Below are 14,044 nucleotides of genomic sequence, written 5' to 3'. Positions count from 1 at the left end.
GGAGTTAAATCTTCGTATCTCTGTCGGTATCTTTTCCCTCTTTTTGTTTCAAAAATGTAATTATGAACAAAAGTCGTAATTGAGGGGCAAAAACAAGAAAAAAAATAAAAAATAAACAAGTACATGAGGCGGCCGGCAAGTGGTTTCTCTATCCCACATTCCCACAGTGATCAATCACCTATTTGGATTTGTTGCAAATAGATGACGAGAATTTGTTTATTTGTAAAAAATCTCCTACCGTCAGTTAATTTTAACATTGACCGTTAGTTGACTGTGCAAAGACAATATTACCCTTAACAATAGTTTGTTGACAGAAATAACTAAAAAAAAAATCAAAATTATTGGCTATTTTACCCTTTTTAAATTATTGATATTTTCTTAAAGTTCCTACAAAAAAAATAAAATTAAAAACTTAAAAAATAATCTTTAAATTATTGATATTTCCTTAAAGTTCCTACAAGAAAGATAAAATTAAAAATTTGAAAATTAAATAGTCATAATCTTTACCTATGAGCTATGATATTGTAAATCTTTAGAATTGACAAGGATAAAATTGTCAAAAAATAGGGTTTGTGCTTTTCGCGCCAACAATTTTAGTTTTTTTTTGTTATGTCAGTCTATAAACTATTGTTAAGGGCAATATTGTCTTTGCATAGTCAACTAACGGTCAATGTTAAAATTAACTGACGGTAGGGGGTTTTTTACAAATAAACAGATTCTCGCCATCTACTTGCAGCAAGCCCAAACCTCAGGGAAAATTTTTAAAAATTACCCTAAGAATCAACGTGATCAACCGCCGTGGGTTCACTTAAAATTGTAAGAAATTAGGTGAGAAGAGAGTCTCATCAACAATCAATCAGCAGATATCACGTTAATTTGGGAGATCATCATGATTTCCTCAGATGCTAGAGAATCAACGTGATTTCCGCTCACGCAGGAGTGGACCCAGTATCTTAAAGCATCCCTCACTAAGATTTTTTTTTAAATTTTATATTATAAAGTGAACATAAAAGTCTATAAGTTGAAATGATTACAATAGACCTTAAGCCACATTTAGTACCGAAATTGAAACTTAATAAATTATTTATTTAATGAATAAAAATAATATTTGATAAATTTTGTAAGAGTTACTTTTTTTCATTTTCTTTTTCATTTTGAGAGCAAATTTTACAAGTAAGTAAATAATTATTTTTTATATACAATTTATTAAATAAATAACCACATATTTTTAAATTTTCTATTATTATTTTAATATTTTAACAAAAATGTAATGATATCTTATTTTTTTATAAACCCTAATTTATAAAACATTATAGATCATGTTACCGTCACAATCAAATTGCTCTAATAAAATTAACATTATTGCACCCATGTCATTACACAATTATATATAAGGAGGTATGCTAAGGTGATCTTCATCTTGACAACATTGATGGTGTGTTTACTTCATGGAATGAGAATGAGATTCTAATGTTTACTTGAAAAAAATAAATAGGAATGAGAATGTGCTGGAATGTCATTAATGTGTTTACTTGGCAAAATAAATGGGAACGAGAAATGAGAATAACAATCAATTTAACAAAATACCTATAGTATTAAATAATATAATTTTCATTATTTAGATACATGTATAAATATTATTATAAAAATAATATTAATTAAAAAAAATAAAATTAATAATAATAATAATAATAAATGTTAATAATGATGATATTAATAAAAATAATATTAACAATAATTAATAGTAACTAAAATAATAAAGTTAATAAAATTTAATAATAATAAATGTTAATAATGATAATATTAATAAAAATAATAATAATAGTAATTAATAATAACTAAAATAATAAAGTTAATAAAATTTAATAATAATAATAATATTAATAAAAATAACATTAACAGTAATTAATAATAAAGTTAATAACAACAACAACAACAACAATGATAATATTGTTAATAATGATAAATTAATTATTTTTATTAATTATTATTTTTATCATTATTTTTATTGTTAATAATGATAATATTAATAAAAATAATAATAACAATAATTAATAATAACTAAAATAATAAAGTTAATAAAATTTAATAATAATAATCATTATTATTATTGACATTTAAAATAATAAAATTAATTGTGATTTGAACGAGGATAATTTGAGAAATATAAAAAAATTATAGGGATACAAAAGTAAACATATATTTCATTTCCATTCTCTCATTTTTATTCCCAACTCTCCCATGAGAATGAGATTCTCATTCCTTATTCCCAAATTGTGTAGGATCCATACATTTTATTTCCATTCCCAAATTACATTTTACCAAGTAAATATGAGTTTCATTCTCATTCCTTAAACCCTCAAGTAAACACACCATAAAAGTAATCATAGTTCAATTTTTTATGAAGGAATAGAAGGAGACAAATGACACTTAAAAAAAGTATCACAATACTAACAGTTCTAGATCACAAGAAATGGAAAGTCTGAGGATTATTATTATAACATGTTTAATGTGAATGTTTTTATTTTATTTGAATTATATATTAGTATGAATTTTTATTACATTTATATAACATATTATGAAGTTCATTAATTGAGTTTCTCTTTTAATGATTTTAACTTAATGATTTAAAAATCAAATTTTTCATCAATAATATTATTTCCAAACTGGACCTTAAATCTTCCTTAGTAAAAATAAGAATAAATTTATCTCCAATATAAAATAGAGAGATCTCACCCTAAAAAGCATAAAATTTTTAAATTATGTTCGATATATATAAAAAGATACAAAAGGAAAACTTTCATTAATTAAACTAAAAGCTACAAAAGATTCGGTGGGCATGTACGCAACCACGTGATTTGTTAATCAATATGACAATATTCAAAGCCAACTTGGCTAAAGTATGGGCAAAGCCAATCCTTACTCTATATATGTATAGGTTTAGACGGCGGCTAATATAATTTATATTGTAAATACCTGTTGATTGTAACGAATTTTGTAATTTTAAATTTTGGTTGATTCGCAATAGGAACTACTATCCTGCCTGCGTGAGCAGCTCTCGGGGATTTAACTACTGGCACCTCGATTATATAAAAATTTCGAATATTTTCTAAGGGAATCACATGGCTCCCGCGTGCAAATATTAATTATGATCAACCGCCGTGGGTTCACTTAAAATTGTAAGAAATTAGGTGAGAAGAGAGTCTCATCAACAATCAATCAGCAGATATCACGTTAATTTGGGAGATCATCATGATTTCCTCAGATGCTAGAGAATCAACGTGATTTCCGCTCACGCAGGAGTGGACCCAGTATCTTAAAGCATCCCTCACTAAGATTTCTTTTTAAATTTTATATTATAAAGTGAACATCAAAGTCTATGAGTTGAAATGATTACAATAGACCTTAAGCCACATTTAGTACCGAAGTTGAAACTCAATAAATTACTTATTTAATGAATAAAAATAATATTTGATAAATTTTGTAAGAGTTATTTTTTTTCATTTTCTTTTTCAAATAGGTTCATTGCTCCGGCCCAGAATACGATTAATCCAGCATGGGCTACATGAGCGCCCGGCAGTTTATCGGATAAATTGATAAGTCGGGCATTCCCGGCCCACCAAGCGAAATCGGTGGTTTCTTGGTCACGACCTGCTACAGCTAAAGTTCCATTAAAGAGCATTTCCACGGGGTAGAACCTCCTTCATTTTGAGAGTAAATTTTACAAGTAAGTAAATAATTATTTTTTATATACAATTTATTAAATAAATAACCACGTATTCTTAAATTTTCTATTATTATTTTAATATTTTAACAAAAATATAATGATATCTTATTTTTTCATAAACCCTAATATATAAAACATTATAGATCATGTTACCGCCACAATCAAATTACTCTAATAAAATTAACATTATTGCACCCATGTCATTACACAATTATATATAAGGAGGTATGCCTAAGGTGATCTTCATCTTGACAACATTGATGGTGTGTTTATTTCATGGAATGAGAATAAGTTGAAATGAGAATGAGATTTTAATGTTTACTTGACAAAAATAAATAAGAATGAGAATGTACTGGAATGTCATTGATGTGTTTACTTGGCAAAATAAATGGGAACGAGAAATGGGAATAATAATCAATTTAACAAAATATCTATAGTATTAAATAATGTAATTTTCATTATTTAGATACATGTATAAATATTATTATAAAAATAATATTAATTAAAAAATAAAATTAATAATAATAATAAATGTTAATAGTGATGATATTAATAAAAATAATAATAACAGTAATTAATAGTAACTTAAATAATAAAGTTAATAAAATTTAATAATAATAATAATAAATGTTAATAATATTAATATTAATAAAAATAATAATAAATGTTAATAATATTAATATTAATAAAAATAATATTAATAGTAATTAATAATAACTAAAATAATAAATATAATAAAATATAATAATAATATTATTATTATTATTATTGTTAAATGTTAATAATGATAATATTAATAAAAATAATAATAACAGTAATTAATAATAACTAAAATAATAAAGTTAATAAAATATAATAATAATAATAATAATAATAAATGTTAATAATGATAATATTAATAAAAATAACATTAATAGTAATTAATAATAAAGTTAATAAAATTTAATAATAATAATAACAACAACAACAACAACAATGATAATATTGTTAATAATGATAAATTAATTATTATTTTTATTGTTAATAATGATAATATTAATAAAAATAATAATAACAATAATTAATAATAACTAAAATAATAAAGTTAATAAAATTTAATAATAATAATCATTATTATTATTGACATTTAAAATAATAAAATTAATTGTGATTTGAACGAGGATAATTTGAGAAATATAAAAAAATTATAGGGATACAAAAGTAAACATATATTTCATTTCCATTCTCTCATTTTCATTCCCAACTCCCCCATGAGAATGAGATTCTCATTCCTTATTCCCAAATTGTGTAGGATCCATACATTTTATTTCCATTCCCAAATTACATTTTATCAAGTAAACATGGGTTTCATTCTCATTCCTTAAACCCTCAAGTAAACACACCATAAAAGTAATCATAGTTCATTTTTTTATGAAGGAATAGAAGGAGACAAATGACACTTAAAAAAAGTATCACAATACTAACAGTTCTAGATCACAAGAAATGGAAAGTCTGAGGATTATTATTATAACATGTTTAATGTGAATGTTTTTATTTTATTTGAATTATATATTAGTATGAATTTTTATTACATTTATATAACATATTATGAAGTTCATTAATTGAGTTTCTCTTTTCACTTTATGTAATTTTATGTGTTCTGAAAAGGATAAAAAAGGCATCTTACAATTGATTAAACATACTCTAAAAAGCAAAATGAAATTAAACTTATATCTATTTTTGTCATTATATAATAAAATAACTCTTTTACAATAAATTTTATTACTCTACTTTTCAAACTCAAAGCAGTCACAACAACACAGTCTATGAAACACCAATTTAATTTTTTAATCAACAACTTATTCCATCGGTATAGTAAAAGTAACTTATTTTATCAGCCGTTGCAATCCTAAACTGACTAGAATATTAGGAGTCTTATTTTTAAAAATAGTTATTCTAAACAAAATAATTATATTTAAAAATAAAAATATAACTCAAATACAAGCTATGTATTCTACTAAAAGAGTATAATTTAGAGTTTTAAAAGTATCAAAATGGTCCCAAGTACTTAATTAACATGTTTAAATAAATTAAAAATTAAATATTGTTCATCTTTTTTATTTTTAAAAAATATTATTAGTAGAAAATATCGACAATAAATTAAGCTCATCGGAAACTCAATAGCATAACTTTGAGCTTGTATCAATTTGTAGAGGAAATTTTTCTTAAGCACACGAGCAATTTCTTCTTTTAATTTCTTATGCAACATAAGCGATATCTACTACAAATTTATTGCCTACGAGACTAAGAGAATTAATATGAATAGCCAAAACAAACCCTAACCATATATGAAAATTTTAAAAATATTAATATGATAAGCAATCATCAATAACGTTTGATAATTTAATAATAAATAAAATTTCTTACCTTCGTATATTAGGAGAATAAATTAAAAAAAAAAATTGACTCTATAAATGTGGTCAAAAGTAGTTGGACGGTGAAGTGATAACTAATATTTAGCTTTTATTAATCTTTGGTCGGTAAAAATCATAAAGAAAAAAAGGAAAAGTAAAAGAAAAAAATTAAAAATTAAAAATTTTGTTTTTAATACTGAGTGATTATTTTTATTTTTTATTTTTATCTTTTGGAACAATAACAATAATAATAAACTTTCAAAAAAGAAAATTACAGATTATAAAATTCTTGATGGAACATCATTCTCCATCCAAATTCAGGGAATCTCAAATGACAAAGCACGTGAGCTATATAATATTGCACTCCTGCAGTTTTGTGAAATTTAATCAAGGTTTAATTTTTATTTTTATTACTATTTTTAACAGCATAGTGTGGGTTAGCTTTCCTGTAGTATCACGCCTCATGTCTGTAGCCTATGGGAGATCTAAGTCAATGACAGCGAGTTCAGTCTTTTAATATTCATGTGGCTAAAATTGTTTAACATGTAGTGAGACATTTTTTTAGAATAATAAACAATGCAATAATGCAAGAGAACGATAAACAATCACTTATAAAAAGCAATGCAGGAAAAAAGAATACAGAGCAAGCTTCGGACTCATTCCTAAGCATCAAAACACTCTAAAAATTTTAGTTTTCACTCAATTTTGAGTTTGTACCAGGTCGTCAAAGATACTGCAGCATCAAAAACTTGTGAGTTTTACTTGCAATCAACCTATCAGTTCGATTTGCTACATCTATCATCTTATTTCTGTTCCGATCATCAGATTTATTGATTCACAGGTGGTGATCTCATTGTCATAATTCTTTCTGACACAATGGAAATTCAAATAGAAAAGTCAACAACGGTATGCCCTGCCCAGGAAACGCCAAAGCATTGCCTACAAAGTTCTGTACTGGACCTATTGCCGCGGGCAGCTCACATTCCCGGGTTTTATTTCTTTAGGCAGAGGCAGCCGAATGATTCTTCTAATTTCTTTGAAGCTGGTTTGCTGAAAGAATCATTGAGCGAAGTCCTCGTGCCATTTTATCCAATGGCTGGGAGATTGGGAAGAGATCAAAATGGCAGAATTGAGATCAAATGTAATGGAGAGGGTGCTTTGTTTGTGGAGGCTAAAACAAGTTGTGTTCTTGAGGATTTGGAAGACTTTGAATCAAGCCTGAAGATTCAGAAACTTGTTCCAACAGTTGATTATAACGGAGATATATCTTCTTATCCATTACTGGTGGCACAGGTACATGATTTTTTTTTTGGGGGTCTGCTTTAGTTATGGAAAATGGAAAATGATAAAATGGTGTATATACCTGGCCGTGTTGCATTAGATGCATGCGTAAACCCGATGGGGGTTAAAGTTGACTTGGTCAACGTTTTGGCTTATTTTTATTTTTGTTTTATTTTTTTATAGATGAAAAATAGTACTCTCTAACGAGTTATTGACTGACATGTTCTACTAGGTAACCTATTTTAAATGTGGAGGAGTTTGTCTTACCGTTTCAATGCACCATACGTTAACCGATGCAACTTCAATATTCCACTTCATCAATACATGGGCTGAGATGACACGTGGTGTCCCCATTAGTAATCCACCGTCGATTGATCGAACATTACTAGGTATTGGGGTCCCAACTTTTCCCAAATTCCACCATATAGAATATGACCCACCTCCTTCCATGAATGTCCCTACTCAAAATGTAGAACTCGAAGCAAATCCTAAACCCATTTCCTCCGCTATCCTTAATCTATCAGTTGATCAAGTCAACACACTTAAGGCAAAATCAAAGCAAGATCATGGAACCACAAATAAGTTTACCAGGTTCGAGATACTAGCTGCACATATATGGCGTTGCTTGTGTAAAGCTCGTGGACTTTCTAATGATCAAGCCAGCAAGTTACACATTCCAATAACTGGACGGTCTAGACTGAATCCGCTGCTTCCGTTTGGGTATATTGGCAATGTAACCTTCACTGGTGCAACAATCGGCTTAGCAGGTGATATCCAATCAGAATCGTTAAATTATACTACAGAAAGAATTCATAAAGCAATAAAACGAATGGATAATGAATATTTAAAGTCAGCTCTTGCTTACCTAAACCAACAACCAGATTTAACAGTTTTAAAACGAGGAGCGCACACTTTTAAGTGTCCTAATCTCAATATTTCCTATATGTTTCATATGCCTATTTTTGATGTAAATTTTGGGTGGGGGAGGCCAGTGTTTTTTAGGTCACTTACCCCTTTAGATGGGACAATGCATGTTTTTCCTAGTCCAAGCAGGGATGGGAGCTTATATGTGGTTGTAAACTTGGAAAGCCAACACATGCAGCTTTTCAAGAAGTTGTTTTATGAGATCTTTTCACAATGCTAGAGGCTAGATCTAGGCATGTTTGATGTATTTTTGTTTTAGTTTGGTTTTATTGTTGTATTCTACTTTGTCTTAATTAGTACTCTTTCTTGAATCAAATTGTTATTTTAATGGAATCGAGTTAATAGTATCCTTTCGCTGGGTGTACATATAATGAAGTTCTCTGAATTGGATTAAGATGATTGTTGAAAACCCAAAAGTTTGTGGTGAGTTTTACAATTACTATTATCTATTAATTACTTTTAGAGATTTTAAAACTAAGAAGGATCCTCTTCTCTTTTTTTTTTTTTCTCTCTCTTTCCTAGCCTCTTATGGCAAATGAGTTGATAAAGTTGAGTTTTGAACTTTGAAATTGACAATTAAATTAGTTTTTTCCCACTTTATTTCCAATTAACATATATATATATATATATATAGGATCCTTGACACGCTTTTAAAATGGAAAGCTTGGATTCAATATTAGTATTGGAGACAAATTTTAACATATACAAGTATGCAACTAAATATGATATGAAGGTTGTCGAGGGCCTTTCCTCTCCTAGTTTTTTTTTTTTTTTTTAACTCCTAAATCGTGTAGTTTAAAAGAGTAAATTTTCAATGCACTTTAAAATCATGTGATTTAATAGTATATTTGTACTGATTCTATTAAATTGCATGGTTTAACAGTGTGTACGTCTAAAAAAAAAAAAGGACGCCGGCATTATAGAAGGACTTGCGCACATGAACCTCATTTGATTCATAGACAAAGATTCTCTAAAGTAAAAAAAATAAAAACAAATAATTAAAAATAAAGAAATTAAACGCATGCTATGGAACTCTTAAAAACTCAAAAGAACTCTGATCAGGTGAGGAGGAAGGCTGACAACACGGTAGAGCTCACCCTCACACTCAAGCGGAAGGCTGTCCGCGCCGAGCAGGCTAACTTTTCCGCAACGTGTTTCAACCGACATTCGCAGGATCTCGTCATATTGCTTTAACTCCATGCCATGACAACTAGCTAGGGGTCATTGCGTTGATCGATTGACGGTCGGATTAAAGTTAAAAAATTAAATAAACAAAATTTTGAAAAGTTAACAAATCGTAAGGTACTCAAAATGGAATTTAATTGAAAGAAAAAAATAAAATTAATCAATTCTGCATTATGACATTAAATGATGTCCACCCTATCCTCCATCTAACCTATCGATATACAAAGCAACGAAAATAATTGTAATCTTGAAAAACTATTTGGCCGAAACCTATATGGCCTAAACTTCCAATAACAACGACATAAAACCAATTTATCTTAAGATTATGAAAATTCAACAACTTTGCGCCTTTAGGCTTTATTCCTAAAAATAACTTATTTCTAAGGAGAATTGAGAGTGTGATTTCAATTTTGAATTTGGATGTAGAATAGGAGAAATTCTATTATACATCAAAAGTACCACGTCGTCCATATAACAAGTAAATAATATTATGATGTGTACATTTATTTTGAAAAATTATCACTTATATGGTTATATATTTAATTCAATTACACATGTAATACATGCATTTATTGATTGTATTACCTCTACTATATTCAAGAATTTCTCAATAGAATATAAATGTAGAACCAGTGCTAGGTTTTTATGAGAGAAGTTGAGAAAAACTTCTTGAATTTACCCAAAATAAAAAATAAAATTTAATTTTAGTCTTTTTTTAGAGTTTTGAGATAAACAATTGATAGTTGATATATTGTCTTTTTATCTTATTTTCATTGTGCTTATTAACCCTTGAGTGGAGATGGATTATATATGGGTTGATGCTAATGAACATAACTTAATCCAACCCAATCATTAATCAAGTTATTATAAAAAAAAAAAAAAGCTGAAGTGATGTTATTGGCACCCCTCTGAAATTGTCATCAAACAACAATTTTGCATTAATAAATTTATCTTTATTTGAAAATTACATAAAGTGACAATTGAAGTTAAAATTAAACACCCTATCATATGTGTTTGTACGCCACACATTCGTATCTCATCATAAGTTTTAATTGTTTGAGACCTCAGCATCACAAACAAATACATAATAAAGATTGGGATTGTAATTTCCTTTTACTATTTTTACTCTTTGTTTTTTTTTTAATTATTTATATCACAATCAGAAATTTATTGGACATCCCTATACCAAATTCTATGAAGCGCGACGCAGATTTCTACCCTCATAAATTTTAGATGAATATCTACTCCACCCATAATGGTGGAGGAAAAATCTAAAGAGCATAAATTCTTGAGAGATTTTCTACCCTCACAAATTTTAGATGGATATTTACTCTACCCTTAACGGCCGAGGAGAGGCCTAGAGAAAATAAGTATTCTAACCACGGTCTAAAGAAATAGAGCCCCAACATTTGCTGGAACTCAAAGCCACGCCTTCAATATCTCCGTTGACATGGGTAGCTCATTGGCGTCTGACAGTACGTTTGGTTTGTTGAGTTTGCAACCCATATAAGATAATTTTTCTTTGCCATAGAAAATGGGCTTATAATGACTTGTAGTTAGACGAGGTTTCAATTTCAAAAACCAAAAATCTGTTGGGATTTAAATAGAGTAATGGACTGACGCATATCCTTAAATGTAATTTTGTTATGGTGATTCAAGTATAAATATAAAAGGTGGGAAGGTAAATGGAGGAGTGTTAATAGCTTCATAAAACAACCCCCACATTTTATTAACACACACAAACCATCAAACTTTAATTGGATTTAGTTGGATTGGGGCCATTGGGTTGGACCTAGTACATAAATAGAACTCACCCAAAGAAATTGGAGTGGGGCCATTTAATTTAATTTTTTTTTACAGGTGGGTAGAATTGAACCGGACCTTATAAAAGAAAAAACTCGATTTGGTTCCATTTTTTTATTCCTATTTAGTATTTTTTAAGTTAAAAACTGAATAGGCAAGTACTGAACCGAATTGAATGGTTCGATTCAAGTTTTTGGATAAAATATTATAAAATCGGCACCGAACTGAATTTAGTGGCATTTTTGTAATTTTAAGAATACATATATACATACATACACACATGCACGCACACATATTACAGATTGCTGCACAACCCAAACCTAACCCTAATGGTGTGTTTACTTCATAGAATAGAGAATAAGAATGAAACTCATGTTTACTTGGCAAAATGTAATTTGGGAATGAGAATAAAATGTGTGGGTCCCATATAATTTAGGAATAAGGAATGAGAATCTCATTCCCATGGGAGAGTTGGGAATGAAAATGAAGGAATGAGAATGGAATATATGTTTACTTTTATATCCCTCTACTTTTTTCATATTTTCCAAATTACCCTCATTCAAATCACAATTAATTTTATTATTTTAAATGTCATTAATAATAATAATAATAATAATTATTATTATTATTATTATTATTATTTTATTAACTTTATTATTTTAGTATTATTAATTATTATTATTATTATTTTATTAATATAATAATAATAATAACAACAATAATAATGATAATATTATTAATAATGATAATATTAACAGTAATTAATAATAACTAAAATAATAAAGTTAATAAAATTTAATAATAATAATATTAATAAATGTTAATAATGATAATATTAATAAAAATAATAATAACAATAATTAATAATAACTAAAATAATAAAGTTAATAAAATTTAATAATAATAATAATAATAATAACAACAACAACAACAACAATAATGATAATATTGTTAATAATGATAAATTAAATATTTTTATTAATTATTAATACTATGGATATTTTGGTAAATTGATACTCATTCCTATTTATTTTGCCAAGTAAACACATCAATGGCATTCCAGCATATTTCCATTCCTATTTATTTTTGTCAAGTAAACATTGAAATCTCATTTCCATTCCTCATTTCTATTCCAGCCCATTCACATTTCACCCCATTTCCATTCTCACGAAGCAAACGCATCATAAGTTCCTAAGTTGAAAACCATGACCTTTGCAACTAAGTCGTAGTCTGTCGGAGCTACAGAATCTTCATTATCACGGTGCCTGCTGATAAAATGACCTTTGCTTCAGTAATCACTGCCGTCTACAGATAACGAGAGATGAACACACTTGCCAGTGATTGCTGCTTCCTTCTAGTTTGATAGCTGGCAATCTCACTATCTCCTATTTCCAGTCCACTGCGGCTGCTGCTACTATTGCTGCTCCCTTCCGTCGCTTCCAACTAGTTGCTACCGAGGCGTGTATTGCAGGAAGCCAGCCAGCCAACCAGGTTATTTAACTCGCTTTGTTTTCTAATTTCATGTTAGATATTATTATTGTATTAATAGTATATTATTATTGTATTAATAGTATTTAATTTTATTGTTACTACCATCACTGGATTTTTGTTTTCATTTGTGTCGTAACTAATTGTGGATTAGAGTTCATTTCTTAATATTTTTTCACTGATATTGTGCTTTAGGTTGAAAGATTGTACTCTTATTTCATATAATATACATGAGTAAGTAAATTTATTATCAAGAAGTAAATTTATTATCAAGCGGTTAATCTAAACCGTTTAAGCGAATCATTAAGGCAAGCCGAAGCTAAACCAAATTGAACCATTGGTTCCAGTTCGATTTTTATTTTTGTTAAATGTGTATCGGTTTTTTGTTTTTTGAATTCCCAATGCAAACCAAATAAAAAATTCCAGTTTAACCCAAAATCGAACCTACTCAAACCGGTGCCCACCCTTTTTTTTGTATACATCTTTAAAAGCTACCCAAATTTCAAATTACCCTCATCTCTTTCCTTTTTTAAAAAAAAAAAAGTTTTAAAGTCTCTTTTCTTTAACCTCGCTTTCAGAATTTGGCTATGACATCAATTTTCTCAATCTTATTACTTTAATAAAGAATAAGTAAATTCACTTTTTTCTAAATCATTTTTTGGCAAACTATTGAAGACTTTATTCACCATAAAAGGAGTAGCAACTATTGATTACAGATTTTGTGGTGACCAGTGTCGATCCCACGAAAAAGTAGATTTAATTATGCGTATGGTTAATTTTCTAGGTACAAATGTGAGTTAGTTGCAGTGATTTTTTTATCTTAAGATTTAAAATAAAAAGGCGGTAATAAATTAAAGATGAAAATAATGCAAATGAAACATTTGAGTCTCTAGATTCACACTCAACATTCACCATGGGCTTAATATTTCCTTTTTAGCTCCAATTAATTTATGAAAGGGGTATTTTCACTCATCATAATCCTCACTCTAATAAATATGGTATCAAGCACTCAGTATGCCAAAGGTAATGATCTTCCACTAAGTGTGGTGTCAAGAACACGTTGTGTCAGACGATAATAATCATTTTGTCGACAACATGGCAAGATTATCCACTAAATAACCTAAATACACTCTGTCAACACGAACTCACAAAATACTAGAGAAGAATTTTCTCTCTAATTAATATAGTGATAAGTGCTCTTTGTGCCAGATAGTAACAATCCTTTACTAGGGAGCCAATATAT

The 14,044-nt window shown here is 28.1% G+C and overlaps 1 protein-coding gene across 1 annotated transcript; it reads left to right on the top strand.

Annotated features, from left to right (window-relative positions):
• The first annotated feature begins 6,646 nt into the window (after nucleotides 1-6,646).
• On the top strand, nucleotides 6,647-8,572 carry LOC102621641 (shikimate O-hydroxycinnamoyltransferase-like). Its single transcript, XM_052441964.1, has 3 exons — nucleotides 6,647-6,871; nucleotides 6,962-7,413; nucleotides 7,634-8,572. Exons 2-3 carry the CDS (start codon nucleotides 6,997-6,999, stop codon nucleotides 8,543-8,545), a joined length of 1,329 nt encoding a protein of 442 aa, XP_052297924.1. The 5' UTR covers nucleotides 6,647-6,871; nucleotides 6,962-6,996; the 3' UTR covers nucleotides 8,546-8,572.
• The last annotated feature ends 5,472 nt before the right edge of the window (nucleotides 8,573-14,044 follow it).

Source organism: Citrus sinensis, chromosome 5 (genome assembly GCF_022201045.2).
Source record: "Citrus sinensis cultivar Valencia sweet orange chromosome 5, DVS_A1.0, whole genome shotgun sequence".
Classification (NCBI taxonomy): domain Eukaryota; kingdom Viridiplantae; phylum Streptophyta; class Magnoliopsida; order Sapindales; family Rutaceae; genus Citrus; species Citrus sinensis.
Note: the sequence above shows the minus strand (reverse complement) of the source record. Positions and strands in the feature narration are given on the sequence as shown.